This window comes from Purpureocillium takamizusanense, chromosome 4 (assembly GCF_022605165.1).
Source record: "Purpureocillium takamizusanense chromosome 4, complete sequence".
Lineage (NCBI taxonomy): Eukaryota > Fungi > Ascomycota > Sordariomycetes > Hypocreales > Ophiocordycipitaceae > Purpureocillium > Purpureocillium takamizusanense.
This window is the reverse complement of record NC_063071.1, coordinates 1497554-1522815: the sequence shown is the minus strand read 5'-3', so window position 1 is coordinate 1522815 and position 25262 is coordinate 1497554. Positions and strand designations below refer to the sequence as shown.

Genomic DNA, 25262 nt, shown 5'->3' with positions numbered 1-25262 from the left:
GGAGCCGAGAGAGAGAGGGCTAACAGTTCCATCATTGCAGGCCAGGCAAAGCAATGCGCAAATACGCAGCGATGCGACGGAGAGCTGCGAAGCCGTGGCCGCCTGCCGCGCCGATCCGCCGTCAAAGGGGAGCGAGGCTACGTCTTCGCCAGCAGCCGACGTAAGCGTGCCGCGGCAGTATGGAGCTGGGGAGAGCGCTTCAGGCGGGGGCAGCGCCGAGTTACATCGAGTGCGGTCGGGCCAGGCGCGCTGGAGACTAGCGGCGCAGCAGCCTGTACCCGGCTGGGGACGCGCTGGCTCCCAGCGCAACGCCCCCACGGAAGGTGTGATGTTGGCGAAGGTGTCTTCCGAGGAGCGGTGCTTCGACGGGTGTCCAGTGCGTGCGCCGGTGCGACGCAGCACGGAAAAGCGAGACTGAGATAGATACGCGCCGAACGCTTGGAAGGCGGCTCCGTCGTCAGTGTGAGAGAGGGAGCAGCCGCCCGCCACAAACGTAACCGTGGCGTCGTCGTTGTCGCCGTCCAAGGTTGCCGCACAAAGTACGGAGTACCTTACACACGTACATGTCGCTTTTGCTTACCTCGCTCCACCCGGACCCACTGGCCCAGCGCTGTTCAGCTGCTGGGAGCCCGGGCCCAGGCCGCCAAGTGAGGCACCTAGCGGGCAGTTAGCGCGGCTCGCCCGCCCGCCCTGCCCCAGCCAGCCAGCCAGCCAGCACAGCGCAGCGCGGCCCAGCTCTCTGTGTGGGTGACTGACGGAGACGGGAGTGTGGGTGGTCGCCGCCGCCCACTCGCCTTCGCTCTTCCCGGGAAATTGCCTCGTCTTTCAGGCCATCACAACCTTGCCTCCGTCAACTCCACCTCTTCCCTCATCACCACCTCCGCATCCAGCCTCTGTCAAGCGACCAACCCGACCCGCGACACCCCCTCACGACCCTCTCTCGCCAGTCTACGACCGCTCTCGATTGCGTCAAAGACGTTGCTCTCGTTGCCCGCGACCGCCGAGCCGCCGCCGCCGCCGCCGCTGCCGCTCCCTCGCTCTCCGGCTCGCCGTGCACACCAACCGGCTTCGCGGCAGCGCGTGCCCCAGCCCGACGACGAAAAAATCGCTGTGCATGTCGGTAGCCTGAGCAGAAGCGAGATCGCAGCGCAGCGACACCTCGGCCAGCGGCCTTGCGCATATAGCCGCTCGCTCTACCCACCGCACCGACGAATACTCGCCTTGCCCGCTACGTCAGTCACGTCACCGACGTCGCGTTTCGGCCTCGCCTCGCCTCGCGCGCCCGGCCCATCACGGCACGTCACATCACGTCGGCTCGCGACATCCCCATCATGTCTTTCCACCCCCAGACGCCACAGAGTCCCTGCAACTTTTCGCCCGCCACCTCCTCGGACCCGATGACGGCACTTTCTGCCGCCTCCGCCGCGACCAGCACCGCGACGCTCCCCACCCCCGCACATAGCGTCAACGGCTGCAACTCGCAGCACGACGCGGCCATGTCTGAGGAGACGCCGCACAAAAGGAAGCGGCCGTTGGACGACGTTGGCGACCGAGACCAGAAGAAGATGCACATCGAGGACCGCAAGCTGGGTATTGAGGACCTACATCTCGATGTAGGCGATAAATATCTGCTTTGCCAAACTCGTAAGACGGCTCTCTCTCTCTTATCTGTACTTGTGCTCTTGCCGGATTACGGGGGCGGCGTCGCCCGCGGCAAGGCCAGCAGGAGATTGTTTGTTGACACTGCCCTGTCTAGTGCATCCGGAGCCTCACCCGCGAACCTCGGAGGACCTGTACGCCAAATACGGCCTCACCGGCTTGGCCGCCGAAGTTGCTCGTGAAAAGCCAAACGGCGAGAAAAACGCCTTGCGCAAGACGTACAAGGGGCACATCAAGCGATTAGGTGTCGCTGGGCATTTTGATGTCCACAAGAAGAAGGAAGGCGAGCCCTCCGACTTCTTGGCAATGCTACAGGTGCCCGAGCTCGAGTGGAATGTTCATCAGGTCAAGGGCCGTGAGATCAACGACGGGCTCTCGCAAGCTACCCTGTCTGCCATGGGACGCGCCATGACCATGGCCAAGGGCCCTATTCCCAAGGGCATTTGGGATAGCTCTGTCTTGGGCGACGTCGCCCCGGGCAGCGGTGAGGCGTCCAAGCCCGTGTCTGCGAAGCCATCGGCGCCCAACACACCGTTGGCCGCGTCGCCGAACTCCATGGGCCGTTCGAAGCCGCAGGTGCCGACGGGGCAGGACCTTTTGAGGCCGCGGCGGAATATCAAGAAGAGGTCGTACGGGGATTCTAGCTACGAAGGCTACCAAGAGGGGTTCCCTGATGACGATACGGGATACTCTACAGGAGAGGGCGAGGGCGGGCAGAAACGGCGCAAAAAGGTGGGCGTCCCAGATCGAGGCGACGATGGCTTGCACATCTCTGACGCGACACAGAGCTCGGGGAGCACGCCTCCCTATCCCACCATGCGTCAACAGAGTTACGGGCCCGGCATGGTTGGGGCGTGAGTTCGACGTTGCGTTTCCCGTTTCTGCCCAAGAGATACCCATTCGATTTCCTCGCTCTCGGACGCCCTCGCGGCGAGACGTTCGCTTTCCATCGGAAACACAGCACGCAAGGTGCTCACCGAACAAGAATGCCTACTGCACTGGTTCTTCCGCGCAAGACTGAGGTGGAACAGTCACAAAAAAGTCTTTTCGGGCATCGGTTATAATGACATGTACAGGGGGGGTATGATACGATGCATGAGGGGTCCCGGCACACGCAGAGGACACGGTCTGTGTGTCTTTGCATTTCGGTCTCATTGAATCCAGGAGGCCAGGTTCCGGCCCTTGTTTGCCACCTTTTGTTTTTGGCCCTTTGACAAGCACGGCGTTGGCGGATAGGTAAATATGGCCCGGAAAGGTTCACGAATGGCAGTCTGCGCTTGCAGCTGCGTCTTTATTTCCCCCTGCGAATTGTGTTTCTCTGCGCTTTCGGGGTTTTCGTGGTTTTCAAGGCTCCTCGCGGTGAAAGCCGGCGACAAGGAGTCGCGCCCGGCGGTTCCAGGCCGGTGGGCACATGCGTGCAATGGTCGTCACGTCCGGTGGATGGGGGCCTCTGCTGACCTGCCCTGCCTGCCTGCCATTGATTGCTCTGTGGGCCGGCCGCCGGGGGCTGGGGCTTCATTCACCTGGCCATGACTTTGAGCGCCAGCCGCAGAGGTAGATGCAGGTAACAAAAGAGACAAACCGCTCGCGGACAGCGGATATGCAAACATGTCACGACTTGACTGGTTGGTGACATGGCAAGTGGTGTTGGCGCCATGCAAAGGTCATGGTCGGTCAGCTTCGGATAGCCGACCATGTGTAGTCACCGCACATGCCTCTCACAAGGGGGCCTCCATTACTCTCGCCACTTCTTGTCTTTTTCTGCACAAAGCATTTTCTAGACACTAAATACACATTCACCAGGGAGTAGAGCCCAACATACCCGCCCGCCGGGGTAGGTGCCCCTCCTACCCATGCATGCTCTTGAACCACGTTCGCCCGGCAGTAGAAACCAGTCCGTGATGACTCTATAACCCAAGAATGAAGAGGAGATTCGACCAGTAAAATGGAAATAAAGATGTCAAAAGTCTGATTCAAGATACAAAGACGAAAAAATTAAATAAAAGAAGAGTGCAAAGCGTGAGGTGTGGTATCTCGTATCCCGTAACTCGTCAGGGGTGAGGGGCATGCACTACACCACCGTGAATGCTCGTCGGCGCGCCTGGTGGAAGTTGACGTCTTCAGGTGCTGATGTGAGGGGGAGGATCATCACTAGGCGGCACTACTGCTGACCGCCCATGTCACGATCGCCTTCGCCAAAGTTGCCATTTTCGACTGTCGGATAGGCGCCGCCGCTCATCTCGGCCCAGCTCCAGTCGAACGTGGCGGGGAGTCCAAACAGATCTGGCGGCAACAGAGGCTGCTGGAAAGGGCCGGCCGCCGTAGGCAAGGGAGGGGACTGGACCGCACCGACGAGGCCCTGCATGTTACTATACGACTCGAGGTCTCCGTTTTGGGGCAACTGGAACTCTTGCGGCCACCCTGCTGAGCTAATGGAGGGTGACGGCTCGTTCATCGACGACCCTGTGCCGGTGGCAGGCCCATGTGAGCTCCCGCGATCGGACCCCGACCCCGGGGAGAGGTGTGAGTTGGCCATGGTAGCAGGAATGGTCATGGGTGTCGGCGTAGAGGTAGTCGCAGTTGCTGGCCGGGGAGTGTCGGTTGACAGGCCACTGGCTGCTGGCACGTTCGCAGGCTTGCTGGGCGTTGTTGGCTGCGCCGACGGCTTGCTCGGGGCATCGACGTTCTTCCGCTTGCGACGAGAAGACTGGTCCTTCTCCGCCTTCTCAATGACAACTTTGGCGATGCGCACAAACTCGGAGCAGACGCTTAGCATCCGGTGCACGCCTCCTTGCTCTGCCTCTTGCCCCAACATGGACAGGAACGTCACGACCAAGTTCATCAGCCGCGTGTCGGACTTGGCTCGGGGGTCGAGTGGGTTTTGGAGAATGTTGCTGAACAACGTCATGAGTGCGGACACAGGAAAGTACAAGATCATCCTGCCGTCGTGTTAGCACGATAGGCAAAGCATATAGGGGTTAGTAGAAGACTCACCAAACGCAGCTAAAGTCTCCCTGAGGCACGTATTTCAACAGCGAGATAGAGGCCCTCGCGGCTGCCGTGCAGAGCGCGGCAGATGAAAAGATTCTTGGGTTGAGCGGCCGAGCATTGAGACCCTGGATGGCGTAGTTTGATAGTCTACTTGTCCAGAACCCGTGATGAATCGACATCCTATGGATGGTCGTCAAGCAGTTGTAGTAGGTGAAGTGTAGCATGACAATATGTAAGATCAGGGGCGTGTGTGATGCCCTAATCTCATGTTCGGGTCGGAAGTCGATGGGGATCTTGTCCTTCCATTCCTCGAGCTCCTGATCAAGCTCGCCTATGGTGTTGAGAAGCTCTCCGGCGGATTGCTTCGTCGCCTTGGTGGAGTACAAGCGCTTGTAAACGTTGCTCTCAATGACGGTGAATTCGCACATGATGCGGAAGAGGTTCATTTTGCCCTTGCCATCAGCTAGGGGAATGTTGCCGATGTTATCCTCGGGGTCGGCGTCTGGAAGATCCACGTTCATGTCGTCGTCATCCTGGACGGCGGGTCGTCCGGAACGCAAGCTCAGATCCTTGTCAAGCATATAGGCAATCCAAAAGACTCGCTTGCGCTGTTCAATCTCGATGGGGTTCAGGTTGAAACCCGTACCGCGCTTGTGCAGGCCAATGCTGTGTGACAGGCGGATGGCGGCAGCGATCAGGAGCGACGTCGGTTGTGGGTTCGGTGTACCTTGCATGAACAGCGACATGCCCAGGAGAGCCTGGACGCTTAGCAAGTCCGTATTACGCATTGCTAGTTCCGAAAAGACACCCATGGCGTTCTTCAGATACGCCCAAGCCTTTTCGTCTTCCTCTTGTGGGACAAGGTTGCTCATGACGCGGAGACGGTGCGCGATTGCCAGGGCGCAGTTCAGGCTGGCCCACCATCCCGAACCCTGGTAAGGGTCGGAAGAGTATTGGCGTTCGACGAGGTGCATGAAGGTGGGTTGATGAAAGAGGGGGAACATGCAGTTGAAGTTCTCAAAGTAGTCGTTGAGAAGCGATAGGGCCTCGGGCTTGGGCGGCAGAGCTCTGAACACAGGTCGCTGGAAGAGGTCGCCAAAGACCTCAGGTTTCCAGTTGGTCCACTTGTGGTCGTCCACCGATACCTCAGATATCATCTTTGAGAAGGAGTTGTCGCCCGTCTTTTCATTCACCCATTGTATGCCCCTCGGCGAGAAGATCGAGAAGCCGGACGAAGATCCTTGGTCGCCTAGTCAATAACGGCACAGTGCTTACGATAGTGTTGCTTCCGGCTCACTCACCGATGTACCGAGTTTCACCGCATTGGTTGGTAACGAGTGAGCACATCATCTCAGACAAAGCCTCGACTTCCTCTTCCCCTTGACTGTCCTCCGCTGGCGTGATGGACTTGCGCTTATCGTCCTTGTGGCTCTCCTTGGCCGGCTCTGGTGACGTCAACGCGCTTTGCGGCGTCGACGTGGTTTCCGCCGCGGCGGTGCCTAGGGACGGGGACGTCGGATTCGAGGCTGTTGCTGCCATGGACGCCTGTCGAGTCTTCTCAGTGAGCTTCCTTTCCAGCTCTCCTAGGTCAGTGGCGCCATTTTCATCCTCTCCCAAAAGCCCTGCAGGAATGGTCAGTGACTGTTGTCACACGCGCGGTGTACTGCTGGTCCAAACGAACCTGAAAGGCGCAGAAGGTGCTCCATCCGTCCTAATCGGTTCTCCAAACCCTCAATGTATTTGGCACTGGGGATGCGTCAGCGTCTAAAGCTACGACGGTGGGCAAGCATCAGATCATACCCCTTGGGAGGGCTGCGCTTCTTTTCTACTTGCGTAAAGACGCATTCGGTCTTGTAGTTGATGCAATGCGTGCAAGAGGGAAGCTTGCCGTCGCACTTGATCTTCTTTTTGCGGCACATGTCGCAGGCCTAGACATAGGTCGGGGTCAGCATATACGCTCGCCACCACGGCTGGGGTTGAGGGTCGACGCACCCTAGCAATGCGCCGTCTCTTGGCCTCATTGGTGTCCTCCATGAGCAGGTGAGCGTCGGGGAACATGTGCGAGGCCAGTTCGGGAGGCATTTGTGGTAGGCCGTCTGGGCCGTACGACCCGAAGATCTGGGGCGGCTGATTGAGCAATGGCGGCGGCGCCATGCCCGGTATTTGGAAGCCCATGTGGTCCATGGCGGCGTCTCAAGCCGGGGGCGGCGAACGTGGTTGGAAGTCGTCGTTGACGAACGGGCGAGGCCAGGGGAGCAAGGCCAGAGGTGCGTCGAGCGCGGCCCGCACGGAAGCAGTCCCAGGCGCACGGTAGGCTAAGTGTTGGCCGAGGCTGTATGCCTGGATCGAGGGGCAGCTGGTCGGTTGGTCGAGGCGGAAGGCTGCGTATTCGTGGAGACTTTACGCCGTCACAGCCGCAGGCTCTCGGTTCTTGCAAGGTTTTGGTCGGTCGCACGGGGATCGAATGGTAAGGTGATGCAGAGGCCGAGGCGACAGCAGGGGGGTTTGCTGGGCCAGAACGCTCAGCCGTTGTCGAGAGCGGCGGGTGGCGGGGACGAATCGACTGCCCAGAGGCTGCTCGACTAGTGCCGTGAGGTCCAATGCGGCCACCCAAGGTAAGTAGTACGTTGGTTGAAGGGCACCAAGTACTGCGCAGCGCAGAACAGCAGTAGTACTCGAGTCCTATAATGGTCGCTGCGTACAAGTCGGGTGCCGTTCCTCGGTGGTGGTAGTAGAAGTAGTAGTAGTAGTAGTACCAGATAGATGGCCGAGTCGAATCGCGGCAGCACGGGCCAGTCAGGGCGTCAGTCTGCGCAGCCGGCGCGAGTTGCCCAAGTGTTGCGTGCGTGCGTGCGTACGTGCTTTGACTGTGAGCAGCAGGAAGCGGGCAGGGAACGAACGAGACCGCGGGGAATGATGGACGGTGAGCGAGCCTGGACGAGGACGTGGACGGCACCGGCAATTAAGACGAAAGGGTGGGCTGACTCTTGGCCCTGACGCAGCAAGACAAATTATTAACGCGTCAACGGGCGGGCGGCTGCTGCAATCGACTCCATGGAAGAAGAAGAGCCCGAACGAGCGGCACTAAAGTTAGTGCCTTTTGGGTGGCCTGGCCTGGGTGTGGCCCGACCTGGCTGGGGTGGCCTCCGGGGCTGCCTGACCGACGGGGACCGCATGGAACCTGAACTCCCAAGCCCGGGCGAGGCGGGAATTCAACGGGCAGGGTCAGTTCTGGTCTGGTTGGAGAAGGGGAAGACACACACACACTAACGTAAGACGCTTGGAGTCTGCATCGAATCGGCAGCGGCAGCACCACCACTAGGAAGGAGCGCACCTGCCGCACCCTGGTCTGACCTGCCTCGCGCTCTCCTGTCCTGCGATTCGGCTTGGCTTGGCTTGCCTTGACTTGGCTTCCAACTTGACAAACCATTTAGTACTTGCCTCGCCGCACCTGCCTCGGCTTGGTGTACCTTTCTCAGGCAGGCAGCTCCCGTCTCACACGCCTTGCGCCGCGATACCAAGGGACGTCCTTCGTCCCGACATCCCGTCCATCCAAGCGTGCACTGGAATCACTCCACCCGCGCTTCTATTTTCTTCTACGGCGCTGCCTCTCCTCACGCCGCAACACCTATATAAAGCCATTTACCGTCAGCGATGCGCCCCCAAGCAGTGACCGTCCCAGCAGCCGGAATCACCTCGCCTGCCGCGTGTGCAGGCGCGGCGGCCGGCCGTTCTTAGCAGGAGCCCGCGACCCAGGCCATGCGCGCGCGCGCTCCGTGGAGGCGCAGTCGGCATCCGTGGAGCATGGTCAGTCCATGGATGGTGGTCATGACCGACGACGATTCTAACCCCCTTCTGGGCCAGGCCGCCTGTTCTCCGTCGGTGGCCTCTCAGACGCACGGCCGCACCACTCTCTTGCAAGCCACCTGTCGACAGGGTCCACCTTGACTTCACGGCGCGAATCTGCACCTAGAGAACTTGCGGGATGTCTTGACTTTCTCCCTGCCATGGGTCCACCGAGTTGGCGGTCGGGCATCTAACTTGGTACCTGCCACGACAATGGTACCCAGTCTAGCCACCTTGGGGCTGTTTGATGTTTTGGCTCATCGCCCTGAGACGTGAACAAAATCGACGGCTTGACATCATATCTTCTCTGGTATCGGTGAGTACGCGCGACCACTCGCGCTATCCCGTGTGTCTTCTGCGCGTGGGCATTTGTGTTCCTACATCAGATCTCAGTGCCGTCAGCCGCCATGTGACGGCCCGGCCAAATCCCATAGTCGTTGACCTGCCGTCCAGAGTCTATATCATGCGCCAGGGACGCTTCAAGACATCGCCGGGCCATCCACCCACTAAAATGAGTGTCGGATGAACGAGTTTAGGTTCTTTGGTTTCAGACCCACCATTGGTCCGGGTCAAAGATGCTGGCCTCGCCAGCATCGTCTCCGGTTCATCTCCAAACCTGAAGCCATTGACGTGCTCAAGGCAGATGCCGTGTTCCGGGGCTAGCCTCGTTCTCTGACGCTCCTTATCCGCCGAGACAGTAAAGTACCACGAAACACCACAGCCCGTCTAGCCAATCGTGCAACGATTCGATCGTGATATGTCGCTGCATCTCCTGTCTTGGCTAGCCCGAATCGTCTCGCACGTGGGCCGCAGCGCACCGCTCTCCTGCTCGAGTGCCCCTGCAGAGGGCATGACGAATATCAAAGCGTTCAAACACCGGCCAGCACCGCCAGCTCGTTCGGTGGTCAAGGTTTTCATGCTGCTTGGCTCCTAGTCATCGCGTGTGCTGATGATACCCTGGTCTCGACTCGGATGTGCTTCAGAGCGAGCGCAGCGGCCTTGGCACAATCCGCCCATGTCTGTCAGGAACTGCTCAGGCGGAATGGACATCTCTCCGAGTCTCTCTGCAGCCGATAATGGTATTCTCCGCAGTATTGGTCCGATGAAATCGGCTTTAACCGTCCCGAGAGGGGCTTGGCAAGCTTGATCTATCTCTGACCAACGCTGACAGGTATACTGTGCCGTGCGGCAAGACTATGTGGTATGCAATTCGAGTCATCATCATGGCTTATTTGTCGCGTTTTTCACGGCCACGCCCCACGAAGCTCAGACTCCGCTCCGCCAAACGCCGCCGCTGCCGCTGCCTGCTACCTACATGCCTGCCTACCTGCGGCCCCGCGCTACGACGTACGTAGTCGACGGGGAGGCGGTGCAGAAAAGCGGGCTGGACCCCGAGATTTGTCAATTCTCAGCCCCTCAAACCCCAGACTGCTGCGTCATTCCTGGGCGGCACGGAGGGAGGCTCACCACCCTGTTCGTCGTAAGTCGTTTCACTGCCGTCTCAAGAAGCCAGCATTGCGACGAGTAAAGGCCGTGCGCACCGCTCGCGGTTACTCAGGCTACAACAGTCAACAGTCAGTCACGAAACGGACCTTCTCTTTCTCAGTCAAGGCCGCCTCACTTGAACTTTCGCATGCTTTGCTCGAAACGTGGGTCTAGATCGCTCCTCGTGCCTTCATCCCGCCCACGTCGTGATTAAGAGGGCGGGCGGGCGCCGCACGGCTCCCTCGTTGCTCTGGGCGCCGGGTGCGTAGGTATATCGTGTGGCCGCCACCCGGCACTCTCCGCCAGCCATTTCAACAGTCAGCATGGCGTAGTTGAGGCTGGCGCTATTTTTGACTCCCTGCCTAAATTTAGAGCCACCTCGGCTGGGGAGCAGGCGAGGGAGCACAGAGCCTCAAATTCTAGAAGTCGAACGGTGCCAACGTGTGGCACGCACTCCGCGAGGCCATTGGTACTGTACTGTATTGGCACTTACAGTACGGTACGAAGCACTTGCAGGCCCTTGTCAAAGAAGGGTCTTTCAGCGCGCGCCAGCCGTGGACTCGAGCAGATCGTCGCCCCTCGCAAACACTCAGCCAAAATGTAGTTACGTTTCAAGATCAATCTACAGGTCACACATTCACAAAATGGGGCAATGTTTTGCAGGTTGTCTTCAAATTGAAGACACTGTTCATTGTATTCAACTGATTGTACCCGCTTCAGCTAGCAATAAACACGCCGTCGAAACGCCCAGTGATGTCGCGGAGATGGCTCGTCATAGGGCAACAGCCCCAAAGGGGCCATGAATAAGGCACAGGCGGCTTGCGCGAGATGCGGTGAAGAAATGTACATCAAAATCGTCGTCAAATTCCCTCTTGAAATCTCGACCCCTGCGCCCGTGGGCTCTCGCGAGAGGCCACGTTCCCAGCCGACATGTCGATTGGTGACGTAGGAGTGGTCGGGTCGTCGAAAGGGTTTTCCGTGACGGGGACGCGGGCAGGCCCAGAACGCATGACCGGCACACCGCTGACAGGACGCATCGGTACGCCGAGCGCCAAATGTCCGGCTTGGACAGTTGCGGGATCGAATGATTGTGAGCCCCGATAGTAATCTGAGCTGCCACTGATGGTGCTCTCTCTGGGATCCGAGTATCCATCGCCGCCCGTGTGCAGGACCGAAGTTAGTTTCCTGCCCGACACTCGGTAGAAACCTCGCTCCGTCCCTTCGGGGGGTGAAGCTGCTTTGTTTGCATTTCGTTTCCCCGTTAATGTGGCCAGTGCAGCCGTGACCGCCGCGGAGGGACCCGACCTCTCGGCCATGGTCCTTGAGGTGCCGGGACCACCATCCCCGCCGGAGATACTCCGTGACGCAGTTTGACCCGGATGGCCTTCTCCTATCAATTGTCGTCCATCTCTCCGCCGCTTGTACTTGATGGCGAGTAAGATGAGGAGGGCGAAAAATGCGACACCCGCGATGCTCCCGACCACGCCGCCAATGACCTGCTTTTGCTGCGGAGTCAGGTTATTGGGAGCAGGGGTGCCCGGGTCAGATGTGGGAGATGGTTGAGTTCCATCCGCGAGCGTAGTTGCTACGAAACCTCCGCCTTGGAGGGAAAAGGATGATGAGGTAGTAGTGGTGGATGAGTGAGCGCTGATCGATGTCGTCGAACGCTTAAAGCCGGTCGTCGTCGCCGTCAATGACTCCGAGGTGGACGAGTCAGAGCTCGTGGAGGTGAAGGAGAGCGATGCGGCAGCGGAGAGCGCTGAAACTCGATGGGCTGAAGCATTTGAATGAACGAATGAAGAGTTCCCGTGAACGACGGCTAGGATAGGTTGTTAGTGGTGACAATTGGTGGCGACAATCTACCGGAGCCGCCCGCAGCAGAACTTACTGTTTGTTCCGTTGCGAAGCCCACTGATGGTGGGATATATAGATGCGCTGTGCGAAGGAGCGGACGTCAGGCTGGACGCCTGAGATGATATCGTGGTAGACGGCGCCGTTGTGCCGGTGTCCGAAGAACGCGGGGCCGTGGTCGCTGCAGTGCTCGGCGTTACGCCGAAGGCGGCGATGGTGGCCTGAACACCGGCAGCAGACACGGCGACGGTATTGCCTGAAGTATCGACGACGATGGTGCTGGGCGGCCCGAGGACAGTTTGAGTCTCCCAGGCTGAGCCCCAGGGGTCGACGACGTGAACGAGTGAGACGGTCTGAACGACGCGAGTAACAAATGGACTACCTGGGTCCTTTATGACATTGACAACGGTGTCAACGCCGGGGGCGTGGGACGCTCCGTCACGTTGGATCACGTCGCCGCCGATGTCGTGTGCAAACGCCGTCGAAGAAGCTTGGGCCGTGTCGTCGGCCTCGTGCTCGGCACAAGGCCCGTCGTCGGCGGCTGCTTGGTGTGGGTAACGATGGTGTTCGTGGTGTGTTTGCGGCGTGGCGCGTGGGTCGCCTGGCTGGCGATGACGATGAAATAAAGAGTGCGGATGCGGATGAGAGCGAGCGTCCTCACGGGCCTGAAGGAGTGAAGGCCCGCGAGAGGGTTTAGTCATGGTGACGGTAGTGACAACGCGGCGGTGGGCAGTGCAGACCGTGTGCCTCGCGGCCAGGCGACGATCGTATCCGCAAAGACGAGGCCCAGTGGTGGTGAGAGGTCGGGGGGGGGCGGGGCCTTGTCTTGGCTAAGGAACGAGGGCCGACGATCGAATATGAGAAACTATTTTTCGAAGCTCGAGCGCGTTGTCGTCATCATCATCATCACGGCCACTCGTCGCTGTCGATTGGAGCAAGTGATTGACAGGATACGGCGAAGACAAAGCAAAGTTTGTCTGCACAGGGAAAGTCAAGGCGAGCCACGAAATGCAGGCAGGGTTGCTAAAAGAGCGGGCGGGCTGGCGGGCGAGAAAAAAAAGACTGCGTGCGGTGAGCGGGCCTGCGGCGGCGACTTTGTTGTTCGGCGTTGGGGCCAGCACGGGCTCGTGGGGATATTGACAGCCCAGTGGGTTCTGATTCCTCAGTGACGCCGGACGGCCGACGAGAGGACAGAGGGCATGGCGAGCGACGGCGACGCGCGAATTGAAGCAGTCGAAGACTGCTGGCGATGATGGCATGCACAGACACGCGAGGCGCGAGAAGGGAAGAGAGAGAGAAAGAGGGAAGAAGGGGGCAGGGAAAGACGGACGAGAAACGACAGACGAACGAGCCCACCCCAGCGAGCGACACAAGTTCGATTGCTGGAAGAGAAGAATGAGACGATGGGTTGAGCGTTCCGCCTGTGGAAATGAAATGAGGCCCCCATCAAGCCCGTCTGGGCGCTGTGGCCGACGCCTGGCCAGCGCCGACACGGAGCTTCATTTCGCTTCTGGCGGGGCCAAGAAGTGTCGGGTCCATCCATGACAGGGGATGGGGACCGCTGACAGGGGTGTTGTGGCCAATGGGACGTGTCGGTGGTCCGAGCTAGGCAAGGTTCCTTGTGCAGGTACTGAGGCACTGGCACATCCATTCACACGAGTCGAGGTCAACGAATTGGTCCCCGAAGCCATGGAAGCTGCCACGATGCTTGCTGCATCCAATTCACTGCAAGGCGACGAGCTCCTGGCGCTGCTACAGGCACGCGGTCGAGAGGGCACGGGGCACCAGCGGGGCCTATGGGGCATCCTGATCGCGATGGAAATACATGCCTATGTACCTGTACTCGTGGTTGAGATGCTCGTACCTAACATGGACCTTCCGTACCTGCTGTGCATCCACAGGCGGCAGGTGGGCAGGCGGGGAGGCAGGCGCTAGGACAACTGGCAAGTGGAGGCAGGCGCGACGGGGCACGTCAAATGCAATGCTTTCTTGCAGCGTGCCCGACCTGCTACCTCACCTCAGTAACGTTAGGATTTACGGTGCCTGGATTGGAAGTCCTGTGCAGCCCTGGCGCATGGAGTTTTGATGGATTGGGACGCACCATTGACGTGCCTTGCAGCGCCCGTCACCCTACCTTTTGTATCTTACTACTTAGGTACCTAGGTACCTGCTCGTATCTTATAGTAGCGACTGTCCACCATCACCACCACCACCACCCACGCAGCCCTTCCCCCTTGCTGGTATGCACTTGCGCGAGTAGTGCCGCACCAACGCCAAATGCTACTGGCCGGCCGCACGCCCATTCCATTGCCCTCTCCAGGTTTGCATCCATCTAGACAGCCGCGGCCAGCTTCTCGCGTGCCCTCTCAAAGAAAGGCCTTGTGCAGCCAACGCAAATTGTGCAGGGTCAAAGCCACCGGCCTCACACGACGCCGCGCATGCAGCCCACAGGAAGCCCCTCACGAGCACCACAGCGTCGCCTCGTCCAACCCACCGCCCTGGTGCACCAGGAGCAGGAACAAGACGCTGGACCTTCGCTTGTCGGCCCGCTTTGTACAATACGTGGCAGCCACGCGGATGAGTGCAGCTTCCGATGGGGACGCCGTACCCGCACGATACGAGGCACCATAGGCTGGTGGTGTTTGTCCGTGCTGCATGCACGAATAGGTAAGGTAGGCACTTCCATACAACACTTGCGTGCTTTGAACATGGACCATCAAAGCCTCCCAAGCCTCCCCAGTGTGCCGGAAACAAACCATTGAGAGGCGTGGGTCGGGCCAACAATTATAGCAGCACCAGGACAAGCACAAGCACCAGCACCAGCAGCATGGAAAACAAGCTTAGCAAGCCGCTGCTTGAGGTGCCTTGCCTGACCCCTGCCCTGCCTGCCACTTGGTCCCCATCTCTCCCGCTGATGAGACAAGCGCGCGGCCCTGAGTGAGGTGGGACCCCCCCTCCCGTCCGCCCCTCCAAGTCGTCCAACGCACACAACAAGGAAGCACAGGAGGCCACAACAACCCAACCGTCGGGCCGTCCACAGTCGCCATCCCCGCTCCGATCTGGGTGATTCACTGGTATCGTTGCGAACATCCCTGATTGACAGACAGACAGACAGGCAGGCAGGCAGGCAGGCTTCGCGGCAGATACGCCAGTTTGAGACATGGACCAGCCCGCTGTCAAGCGACCCAGCTGATGTCTCGAGGGTCTCAATCTGACTCCTGAACCTTGCCTATATAGCAACAAGTCCTCGTAGAAGGCTGCCGAGGACATCGTCATGGCCTCCCCTCCGCCGCTCCCGCCCCGTGCCTCAGGAGCAACGGACCACGCACCGCATGCCGGCTCGACGTCTCCAGACCACCTCGAGCTCCTTCACGGCGATCCCCGCAGCTCCTCGACGCAGTCCTTGGTGCCCTCCCTCACCGAGCCCCATGCACGCCGGACATTGCTCGTCGTTTACATTCATGGCTTCTACGGCAATGACCAGTCTTTCAGATCCTTTCCGGCTCACGTCCATGCCTTGCTGCGCACTTTACTTGCAGACTCCCATATGATCCATTCCAAAATCTACCCTCGTTACAAGACATACAAGGCCATAGAGGTAGCCCGCGATAACTTTAGCGCCTGGCTCGAGCCGCACGAGTCTCCGACCACTGATGTCATTCTCGTTGGGCACTCGATGGGTGGTTTGCTCACCGGAGAGGTGGTCCTCATGGTACGTGAACCCTGGTCACTGGCTGGCCATGAACATCGTTGACCAATTCTTCGTATCGTCAGCCCAATAAGAGTCCCTACCATCAACAGGCCTTCAAGCACAAGATTATAGGAACTCTGTCTCTGGACTCCCCTTTCCTAGGTCTTCACCCTGGTATCGTTGTGTCGGGCATCTCTAGCCTGTTTCAGCCAGCCGCAAAATCATCTGATGAAGCCCACGACGGTGCGCCGTCGTCCCCTCCGTCGATTCCCGCATCACCGGCCCCGACACCGTCGATGGATTCACACCTCGACTCTGCCGCCTCCTCCTTCACATCTTCATCAATGCGGCGCAACGACGACCCCCACTATGACCCTCCTTATTGGAACGATGAACCCTTTAGAGAACGCCCATTCTTTAAGCGCATCGCCAACTTTGCCTCGAAGCACAAGTCAGAGGGTATCTTCCACGCCGTCAGAAATCATGTCGTCTCCCACCTCGAGTTTGGCGGCTGCCTTGCCGACTATCGTAGCCTGATCACGAGATACAATAGACTGCGCGCACTGGAAAACGTCGATGAGGTGCAGGCAATTAGCGATGGCCATCCATCGGCGGCATACGCGAGGGTGCGCTTCGCAAACTACTATACCTTGTCCTCGGGTCGGCCAAAGGTGCCGAAGGCGCCGTCGCCGGGTGCATCTTGCTCAGATGACTTGGATCCAGGCAGCCCAAGTCTTCTGGGCGAGGCTGCTCCAGGGTCTGAGATGGACTCACCCGAGGTATCGAAAGAGCCGCACCAAACGATATCGCTTCTAGATATAGAGGTAGATAGCCGCCGCGCTTCGGGTTCCAGCATCTCAACCCCGCGAATTTCCATCGAAGCTCCCGCGGACGAAGAGCCCGAATCGCCCTCTTCACGAGGACAAAACCAGTCAAGCAGCTTGGACGGAGGGGTTCTCGACGATGTTCCCCCACCACGCGAACTGGCTCGCATTTCAATGTTGTCCATGCAAGACGTTGACCCGATTCCAATGGCGGATGACCCAGATCTCGAGCCGAGGTCTGACCCAGAGCCACGTCTTGAGACCGAACCAGACCAGTTAGTACTTCCACCAATTCCCGAGGAACCGCAGCAGCCTACTTTGCCAGACCTGGTCGCCCTTACCGACAAAGACGCTCGCAAGCAGGCGGAGAAAGAGGCGAAACGCATGCAAAAGAACTACGCTCAGGCTGTCAAGGATCGTGCCAAGGCCATCCGCGAGCGTGACAAGCTTCTCGAGAAGCGGCGCAAAAGGGCACAAAAAGACGCAGACAAAATGGAGAAGAAGGCGCAAAAGGAACAGATGCGCCTGGACAAGGAGGAGAAGAAGAAACTCGAGGAGGCCAAGCAAGCTGTCGAGGGCCATGCCGGGAACCCCGTTGTCGGCACGTATGTCGACGACACCGCAATGGCCCGAGGCGTGATCGATGAGCCCGCCGCGGCAGTGGATGGCGGCGACAAGCCAAAGAAACTGCGCAAGTTCTGCAATCTGCCTGGCAAAACGAACGGCGTGCCTGACACGACGTGGGTGGACGTGTACATGGACGGCATGGACGAGGTAGGCGCTCACTGTGGACTGTTTGCGCCCGGGCCGCACTACGAGAAGCTGGTCGGCGACGTTGGGAGCCGCATCGTGGGCTGGATTCACGATGACATGACCAAAAGGGCCATCTTGGAGGCGCAGTAGCCGACCGAGGCGGGCAGATTTTAGCTGTCGCCTATGGGGAGAGACTGTAATGCTGCGAAAAGGGCCATGTATGTGGTGGTCGGGAAAGCGGACGAGGGGATGAGCAAACCGGTTCAAATCAACGCTGGGATACCCTTTCGTACGTACGAAGTACTGTCTCGAATCGCTTGTCTGACATTTCGAAATTACTAGTTACTGCAAACATGCGCCCCCCGCGTGCTAGTACAAGGCCAAATCCGCGTGTGACTAGCTCTGTCTCTGTGTAACGGTCGTATCATTGGTCTGTAGTTTTCGTCGTGCATTGTATATCAGCTGGTGGTACAAGAAAGCCAAAGCGCGGCCTCCCTGCGAGGCAACACCAATATTCATGCAATCATTGGGGCTCTTTTCTCCCCCGTCTAATACAGGTCCAGCTCGCGCCGCCAGAGCTCAATCTCCCCTGTCTCACCACCCGCGCCGGCGGCGGTGGTTGCAGCCGTCCCGCTGCTCCTCCTGCTCCCCCCACCAGCGGACGCAGCGGACTTGCCGCCGTCGTCGAGGACACTACTACTACTGCTGGTGGCCCGGCCCCACTGCCCGGGACGCACGCCGCGGAGGACCGCGTCGGCGGGGCGGCGCGGGTGGTGGCGCGAGGAAGAAGACGAGGAAGAAGGAGAAGGCCTGCTGCTGCCCGGGGCAAAGGCGCCAAAGGCGAGGCCCACGGCGCCGAGGCGGACGAGCGGCGCGGCGGGGTCCCAGTCGCGGTGGTGGCATACGAGGAGCGTGGCGGCGCCGCCACTGCCGCTGCCGCTGCTTGGACCGGCGACGGTGGAGGAGACGGGGAGTTTCCAGTTGCGTCCGGAGATGAGGACGGCGACGAGGGCGTGGTGGCCTTGAGGCTGCTCGTGGTCGTGCGCGTGGTTGTGGCCGTGCGCGTGGGTGTCGGCGGCGGGCGTGGGACTGTAAGGCGGCAAGGTGGATGACGATGCGGACGAGGGCGAGGAGCTCGGCGCCGGCGGCGGCAAGGGCGGCGATGCGCGGACCCACGATAAGATGGTCGCCGCGATGGACCCAGGAAGCCTCACCGTCTCGTCGTCGCCGCCGTCGTCCAGCACAAACGAGTTGCTGCTGTCGCGCCACCGCACCGTCATGTCGAAGCAGTACGTCCCCACGCGGAGGAACGCGGCGCTCTCCCCCCTTTTCCCGATGGCGTCGCCGTCGATTTCCCACGAGAGCACCGCGCCGTCGGTGAACCCCACAGAGATTTCCATGCCCGGCGCGGAGCAGGCGCCGTCCACTATGGGGGATGCCTCGCCGAGGAGGCTGAAGTGGAACGCGGTCAACTGCACCGACGCCGCCGTTGCCGCTGCCGTGCTCCCCGAAGCAGCAGAGCGCCGCCTGGCCTCCTCGCGCGGCGCCCAGGCCAGCCACGTCCACGACGGAAAGGCCGCGTCGTGGGCCAGGGCGTAGCCCGGCTCAGGCAGGTCGCCGTCGATGAGAGACTGCGCGGGCGTCAGGGCGCGCTCCGGCGTCCAGCCAAGGCCGATGGCGAGCCGGTCCGTCTGGCTCACGACGTTGACGTTGACAAAGGCATCCGGATGGAAGAGCGGCAGCGCGCAGAAGCTGTCCACGGCAAGACCCAGCAGGCGCGCGTACTCGCGAAGCACAGCCCTAAAGCCATCGAGGCGGTCCTTGTTGTGTGGCATCTCGAGGGCCATGTACGCACCGATCTGGTCCTGGAGCTGCGCGGGGCGCGGCGGGGCCGCGTACGGCGGGAAGACGCGGCCGAGGTTGACGCCAGGCGCCAGGCGCAGCGGCAGGGCGATGCTCTCGTGGCAGTGCAGCGCGCGGCACTGAAAGTAGGCCTGAGACGGCGTCAGGACGAGGCGGCGCCGGGCGAAGAGGCCCTGCTCGTAGGTCCACGCGCGGGCGGACCAGGGCGAGGTGGCGATTTCGATGTCCGGGCGGAGGAGCGTGGTGGTGAAGATGCCGGCGGGGGTCTGAATGGAGAGCTGCTGTGGACGGGGGATGGAGACGCCGGGGATGCCTGCGTCGACATCGTGAGATTCGTCACCGGATGTGACGATGAGGGTAAGAGAGGAGCGAGAGAAGATGTCGCCGAGGAGATCGAGGTGGAGGATGCGCTGATTGCGCAGCTCCGGTTCGGGGAGGCAGAACCTATCGATCCATAGGTAGCGGAAGCCGAGGGAAGTGGTTAACGTTATTGCATCGTCAAAGAGGGTCGGAAGTTTCTCTGGCAGGTAGTGGTCGGGTGACGATACACTGGGGCCGTCCGGCTCGTCAGATGCATAGCTAAAGGTAAGATATTCGGGCTCATCACCGTCAATATCGTCGACGCAGACAACGCGCTTGTCCTCGCAGTCGACAAGCCTCAGCCCCGGCACGGGTGGTCCGTCGTTGGGTTCGCAGCACGGCTTGTCAGCGTGATGTCTTCTGCAGTAGTCCAGCCAGCACTTGGGGACCCTGTGGTCCAGTAGGGGCGTCACGGTGCGGCCGCGTATGCGCGGGGGAAGCCCGTCATGTCCCGAGGAGGTATAGAGCTCTAGCTGGGCATGGTCGCCGACGTCACCATCGTCCTCGGCGGCCCTGATGATATACCCCCACGGCAAGGCCTTGTTGCGCGTCATGACCTCGCCCAGGACCTCGCCGGCCAGGGGGTGGCGCTCGCCGACGCCGCCGAGACGCTCAAAGGCGCGGCGGATGCGCAGGTAAGGAGTGAACGTGCCGCCGCCGGCGGCGTCGAGCAGCAACATGGCCTGGAAGAAGGCACAGTAAGGGCATCGCGGGTGGGGCGGCGGCGGCGGCGGTGGCTCGTGCGCGGTGGGCGAGGGAGAGGCAGAGGGGCCGGCAGAGGAGGAGGCGCCGCCGCCACGGCCGTCGGTGGAGGCGGGCGGCGAGGGCGGCAGTGGCGGCGGCGGGACGAGGACGTGGGTGAGAGGGATCCACGGCCGCGGGCTGCCGGGCTGCCAGGCGAGAAGCTGGGGGAAGCTGATGCCGGCGCAGATGGGGCAGACGCGGTATGGCGGCGGCTGTCGAGCCCGTCGTTGATGCCGTGGTCGCGAGATGCTGCAGCGGCGGCTGCTGTTGTCGTCGTCATTATCATCGTCGTCGACATGGTCATCGCTCAGACGGTTGCCATCGAGGAGGTCGTCGGTGTGCTGGTCGGCATCGGCTATGATGCGCCCCGTCGACATGGCGCGTGCCGGCGCGAGCAGCAGGCCGCTCTTCTGCCTGGCCAGCGAGACGGGCGTACCGCGTCGTGACGGGAGCTGATGCACCTCTGTTGCATCGAAACCGCCGCCGCCGCCAGCACCACCAACGCCGCCCGCTCCTCCTCCTCCTCCTCCTCCCACAGCGTCCTTGCCACCGCCCCGGCTCCGGCTCCTGGTCTGGCTGCGGCTGCGACTGCGACTGCTGCTCCTGCTCCGACCGCCCTCGAGCTCCGAGTCCGGGCGCTTCCTCGCCGTGAGGATCTGGGAAATCTTTTTCATCGAGGGGCCGGGCGCTGACGATCGGTCGACCTGCTGGCGAACCGGGGACCCCTCTCTCGCTCGAAGCGGCGGCCGTGAGACACACGGACGGGGACGGGGATGGGGACGGGGACGGGGACGCGTGCGCGCGCGCCAGCACAAGACCCCTAATGCAGGTACGTCGTAACCCCCCCAGCAAGCCGACTGGCGTGCCAAGCAGTCACCGTTGCAGGCGGCGGGCGGACCTTGCACGTAGGATCGGGGGAAAGGTCTCGCGAGGGGAGGAGGGGGGAAAGAGAAAACAACAACGGCAACAAGGGGGGGGGGGGTATCGTCTTTCAATCCATGGCGCAGCGATGCCTACGATGTAGCAGTGTCGGCAAGACGGTGAGCGACGGAGGGTGAAGGGAATACTATGCGCGAGACGGTTGGGCGGAAGATCCAAGGAGGTAAGCTGAGGAGGTATGTATGTGAATGATTGTGGCACGTAATGTTTGTCATGTAGGTACGTCTCGAGAGGCCAGGCAGAGGTGGCGGCTGGGCCATGGAAATTAAGTCAATGCAGGACAAATAGAATAAAATAAAATCAAGGGTGTGGTCGGGCGTCTGGGACCCCGAAGCATGTCAGATCCAAAGAGCTGGGGATGGATTGGATGGAGGTGGAGGTGGAGGTGGAGGTGGAGGGGAGGGGAGCTGATGGTGGTGCTGCTGCAGGTGGTGGTGGCGGGCTTCGCTCCAGCCATCATCAGCAGTCGTCAGCAAAAAAAAAAAAAAAAAAAAAAAGGCGCCCTGCTGAGGAGACGGACTGGTCTGGACATGCGACGACGCAAACAAACTTATTGCCTGTCCTTGTCTACCAATGTCTGTCAAGTCCGCCACCCTGATTGCTTGCCCGGCCGCCGCAAGCCGTTGCAATGTTGAATCGGCTCGGGGCCCGCCTGACTTTTGGGTAGGCGCGACTAACTAGATTGCTACTAATAAGCAACTAACTAAATGACTCTGCAGACCCGCGCGCGACGGTTGGCGTCTTGCCGTTCGCATCATCACCACTACTAAGTAGCGGTGATGGTGGTGGTACTACGGGTACTACCTACAGTATGTACCTTGCTTGTGCTTCTCTCTGCCTGAGATATTAAGGTACTGCATGTAAGGTAAGGTACCTGTCTTATTACAGCTCATCATCAATCAAACCCCCACATCGACACAGCCGTGACATTGTGATTTTACTGTGCACCAGAAAGTGCCCGTGCAAACGTTCCTAGCGGCGACCATTTCGCTGGCCCGTCCGTCCCGATTCCCAGGCGGGCGCTCACACTGCGGATTGGCCACAGGCTGTCCGATTGGTCTGGTGCGCATGTGGACTGGCTGAGGCCCCCCTCGCCCAGCCAAACAATCACACAATGTGCCCCTGTCCTGTCGAGTGGGTTGATTAGTAGTTTAGTACCTAGTACTTTGTAAGAACGGCCAATTTGTCGAGGTTTCACTCACGGCATGCACCTGCCGTAGCACGTACCAAGTGCTTGGTAATTATAGTGAGAGTAGGCACTAAGAGATATCTCGCCTCGAGCCGCTCAAATCACCGTCACAGCTCTCCGAGGCCTTCCGCCGACCGACCCCTAATAACAAAGGTGGATGTCATTTCTCTCTCACCACCACCTCGTCACCGTCGTCAATTAACTTTTGCACCCCTCCTCGTCCCCACAGCAGCGGATGCCACGGGCACGGGCTCCCGCCAAAGCCGTCAGCCATCAATGCCACAACTATGCCCTGGTGGACTGTGGCCAGGCCATGCTTGCAAGGTAAAAGTTGTTTGCCACACGGCCCACGCGGGTTACTCGACCCACCAACACGGGTCCCGGGTCGCCCTGGCTGGCAATCGCTGTCACGCGACGTCACTCAGTCCGCAGCTTCACCGGCCAAACGTCACTTTTCGGACTACACCACGCATGTCAGGCACCTTGTAACCGTCTCACCACGCAGCGCTTCGTTACGAGTACACTACGCTGTTCCTACATCGAGCCATGTAGGTATTCGAGCCACACGTAGCGCCCTGCTCGGCCAGCATATCGCCTTGCCTTCCTCACACATACGCCAGCGTGTTGTCGTCCATAATGCGTCCAACAACGCCAATATTCACCTCGCTTCCCGAAACGCACGGGCCGCGTGCGACGATCTGCAAATGCCGGTTAGCTCAACGGCCAGGTCTTGCGATTCGGGCCCCAACGGGCACGTGTCTGCATCGACTCACCTCGCCCTCGATTACATCGTCGGTCGTCTTGTATGCGCCCTTGTCCTTCAGGAAAACTTCTACGCTGGTCGGTGGCGCTCCAAAGTGGCCCTTGCCGCTGGCCTCCGTCCGGTAGTCGTAAAAGGCCGTTTGGCTCACAGCTCCCGCGACCCTCGCCGCCGCCAGTGCGTAGACCACCCTGGCGCCTGTGAAGACGCGCAAGTCCGAGAGTACCGACGGCGACAGGTGTGGCGAGTCCGCCCCGGCCCGGTCCGCGACGAATACCACACGGAGCTTGCCCGGCGTCGTCCCAATGGCCGGGCGTGCCCCCGCGGAAAACGACGCCAGGGGATGTGACGTCGAGAGCACGCCCTCCTGCGTCAGGTTGCGGCTCAACAGGCTATGCGACAGCTTGGCCAGCGCCGACGTTAGCCTCCCCGCGGAATCGGCGTGGGCCTTGAGCATCGTCCCGGGGCTGGCGACCACCACCGTCGGGGCGACGCCCCGGGTAGCCAGCACCAGGTCCGGCGACCGTCCGGCGACAGACGTCAGGGCAACCGAGGCATTCGAGTACAGGGCCGTCAGGGTCAGTACCAGGGTGTGAATGTTGGTCAGCGAGTCGGCGGGCAGGAAAAGGTCTGACGGATTCAGCCTCTCCTTGGTGGGAATGGCGGCCATCTGGCCGGCGATGCCGGCGACGAGGTTGGCCTGCGTAAAGCGCACCATCTCCTCGAGCTGGCCCTGCTTGGACTGCCAGAACGTCACCATGTCCTGCGGGTTGTAGTCGAGGTTCACCGCGGGAAGCTCGGCTCCAACCGCGGCGGGCGCGTCATTGACAATGTCCTGCCACGTCGCCACGTTGACGCTGCCGCCCGTGCCCTCGGGCACCTCGTTCCAGTCCATGTGGCTGCTGCCCTCATCGACGACCCAGATGAGCTGGCGCAGCGACGGGTACGCCTTCACCACGGCATCGAACGGGAAGGCGCCCGGGGCGGTGACGACGGTGTCGACGGCGGAGCGGCGCAGCATAGAGACGAGCTCCTCGCTCGAGACATCAAAGGGGATCAGGACGGTCGTCAGGTTCGGATAGAAGCTGCAGGCAAAGAGGGTGATGAGCAGCTCGATCGAGTTGGGCAGGTAGATGGCCACCTTGATGCCGCCCTGGTCGGCAATGTGGCGCCCGATGATGTTTATTTGCCGATTGATGTCCTCTGCATCTCGGTCAGCTCAAAATGGCCAAGTCCCAGCTTGCAGCCGCCCAATCTTGTCTGTGTAACGCCGGCCACGTACCCAGCTTGTGCTCGACGACCTTTTCGGAGCCGTGGACGGTCAGGATCTTGCCCCTGGCGCCGTCCTCGCCGCCCGAGGCAGCCCTACGCCAGACGTCGCGCAGGTCGCCGTCTCGGCCGCGCGACCACTTGGAGGCGCCGGCGTCCTTGACGTTGAGCCCGGTGTTGAGGGGCATGCCGTGGGGCGCGGCCTGGGAGCGGTAGACGGCGCTTTCGCCCTCGTTGCGGACCGTGGCGGGGATTGCCTGGCGGGCGAGCAGCATCGGGTGGACATCGGGCTCTCGCGCCGACATGATGCGGTAGGTGACGACGGCGACGAGCAGCGTCACCAGGCCGGTCGAGTAGGTGTTCCATTGCCCGACGAGGCCGGTGACGCCGGCGTCGAGGCTCTCGAGGAGGCCCATGATGGAGCTCGAGAGGGTACAGGTGGGCGCGCGCGCGCGTATATGTGGGCGTGTATCAGTGCGAGGGCAACGGCCTGAGAGCTATCGCAGCAGCAACGGCTTGATGCTGGGGTGAGAGGTCGCCAGCTAGGAGGCAGAGGTAGGGGCGGAGGCGTCTGGGATGTGAAGCAAATGGAAGGTGGGGAACCACCTCGATCGCCTGTTGCGAGGTGGCTGGCGGGATTGAGTGCCGCTGGCGCAGGCGGAATCGGCCCAACTTGGAGCGGGCCGGTGAGGTTAGTAAAAGGCTCCCCCGTCTGCCGCTGGGGCTGGCTGCCCTGGGGCTCAGGGCCAGAAACAGCGGGGGCGAGACGAGAGCTGCACCAGCGGGCCGGGCACCTCCACTGGGCAGATGTGCTAGCGGCAGCTGCAGGCGTTACCAGCCTTACTGTACTTCGTACCTATGTTCCAGGTTGTCAACTCAGCTGCGGCGTCAGTACGGGGACCCCCGTCCAGCCCTCCAATCAGTGGCCGGCTGTGCGTGATTACTTGCCCGTGCAACTGCAGATGGGCTGTATGTACTTCGTACTACACAAAACCTCAACCCTCCATCCGAGTCCCTCACGCAGCTTACTATTGCATC

At 60.7% G+C, this 25262-nt stretch overlaps 6 protein-coding genes across 6 annotated transcripts; 2 read left to right on the top strand and 4 right to left on the bottom strand.

Annotated features, from left to right (window-relative positions):
* Positions 1-847: 847 nt before the first annotated feature.
* Positions 848-3482, top strand: JDV02_005123 (uncharacterized protein). The gene is made up of 3 exons (XM_047986385.1): positions 848-1644; positions 1757-2391; positions 2446-3482. The coding sequence occupies exons 1-3, from the start codon at positions 1332-1334 to the stop codon at positions 2515-2517; spliced, it is 1020 nt and encodes a 339-aa protein (XP_047842367.1). The 5' UTR covers positions 848-1331; the 3' UTR covers positions 2518-3482.
* On the bottom strand, positions 3402-7692 carry JDV02_005122 (uncharacterized protein). Its single transcript, XM_047986384.1, has 6 exons — positions 6643-7692; positions 6451-6578; positions 6332-6396; positions 5952-6272; positions 4654-5890; positions 3402-4598 (listed from the first exon to the last, which is right to left on the bottom strand). Exons 1-6 carry the CDS (start codon positions 6832-6834, stop codon positions 3821-3823), a joined length of 2721 nt encoding a protein of 906 aa, XP_047842366.1. The 5' UTR covers positions 6835-7692; the 3' UTR covers positions 3402-3820.
* A 2975-nt stretch (positions 7693-10667) lies between these two features.
* JDV02_010854 (uncharacterized protein) lies at positions 10668-13212 on the bottom strand. Its single transcript, XM_047992593.1, has 2 exons — positions 11870-13212; positions 10668-11800 (listed from the first exon to the last, which is right to left on the bottom strand). Exons 1-2 carry the CDS (start codon positions 12531-12533, stop codon positions 10842-10844), a joined length of 1623 nt encoding a protein of 540 aa, XP_047842365.1. The 5' UTR covers positions 12534-13212; the 3' UTR covers positions 10668-10841.
* A 1231-nt stretch (positions 13213-14443) lies between these two features.
* JDV02_005121 (uncharacterized protein) lies at positions 14444-17587 on the top strand. The gene is made up of 3 exons (XM_047986383.1): positions 14444-15544; positions 15607-17389; positions 17443-17587. Exons 1-2 carry the CDS (start codon positions 15107-15109, stop codon positions 17248-17250), a joined length of 2082 nt encoding a protein of 693 aa, XP_047842364.1. The 5' UTR covers positions 14444-15106; the 3' UTR covers positions 17251-17389; positions 17443-17587.
* Positions 17405-21351, bottom strand: JDV02_005120 (uncharacterized protein). Its single transcript, XM_047986382.1, has one exon. The coding sequence runs from the start codon at positions 20739-20741 to the stop codon at positions 17649-17651; it is 3093 nt and encodes a 1030-aa protein (XP_047842363.1). The 5' UTR covers positions 20742-21351; the 3' UTR covers positions 17405-17648.
* A 1105-nt stretch (positions 21352-22456) lies between these two features.
* DED1_2 (RNA helicase) lies at positions 22457-24864 on the bottom strand. The gene is made up of 3 exons (XM_047986381.1): positions 24238-24864; positions 22969-24158; positions 22457-22893 (listed from the first exon to the last, which is right to left on the bottom strand). The coding sequence occupies exons 1-3, from the start codon at positions 24638-24640 to the stop codon at positions 22801-22803; spliced, it is 1686 nt and encodes a 561-aa protein (XP_047842362.1). The 5' UTR covers positions 24641-24864; the 3' UTR covers positions 22457-22800.
* Positions 24865-25262: the final 398 nt, after the last annotated feature.

Bases quoted from the DNA above. Each gene is read 5' to 3' on its own strand.
- JDV02_005120 (XM_047986382.1), bottom strand. From the start codon at position 20,741: ATGAAAAAGATTTCCCAGATCCTCACGGCGAGGAAGCGCCCGGACTCG.
- DED1_2 (XM_047986381.1), bottom strand. From the start codon at position 24,640: ATGGGCCTCCTCGAGAGCCTCGACGCCGGCGTCACCGGCCTCGTCGGG. The intron at 24,159-24,237 runs GTACGTGGCCGG...ACCGAGATGCAG, and splicing joins GGTCGTCGAGCACAAGCTGG to AGGACATCAATCGGCAAATA. The intron at 22,894-22,968 runs GTGAGTCGATGC...CGGCATTTGCAG, and splicing joins ACGATGTAATCGAGGGCGAG to ATCGTCGCACGCGGCCCGTG.
- JDV02_010854 (XM_047992593.1), bottom strand. From the start codon at position 12,533: ATGACTAAACCCTCTCGCGGGCCTTCACTCCTTCAGGCCCGTGAGGAC. The intron at 11,801-11,869 runs GTAAGTTCTGCT...AACCTATCCTAG, and splicing joins GCTTCGCAACGGAACAAACA to CCGTCGTTCACGGGAACTCT.
- JDV02_005123 (XM_047986385.1), top strand. From the start codon at position 1,332: ATGTCTTTCCACCCCCAGACGCCACAGAGTCCCTGCAACTTTTCGCCC. The intron at 1,645-1,756 runs GTAAGACGGCTC...TGCCCTGTCTAG, and splicing joins ATATCTGCTTTGCCAAACTC to TGCATCCGGAGCCTCACCCG. The intron at 2,392-2,445 runs GTGGGCGTCCCA...GACGCGACACAG, and splicing joins GGCAGAAACGGCGCAAAAAG to AGCTCGGGGAGCACGCCTCC.
- JDV02_005122 (XM_047986384.1), bottom strand. From the start codon at position 6,834: ATGGACCACATGGGCTTCCAAATACCGGGCATGGCGCCGCCGCCATTG. The intron at 6,579-6,642 runs GTGCGTCGACCC...ACCTATGTCTAG, and splicing joins AGAGACGGCGCATTGCTAGG to GCCTGCGACATGTGCCGCAA. The intron at 6,397-6,450 runs GTATGATCTGAT...ACGCATCCCCAG, and splicing joins AAGCGCAGCCCTCCCAAGGG to TGCCAAATACATTGAGGGTT.
- JDV02_005121 (XM_047986383.1), top strand. From the start codon at position 15,107: ATGGCCTCCCCTCCGCCGCTCCCGCCCCGTGCCTCAGGAGCAACGGAC. The intron at 15,545-15,606 runs GTACGTGAACCC...TCGTATCGTCAG, and splicing joins CCGGAGAGGTGGTCCTCATG to CCCAATAAGAGTCCCTACCA.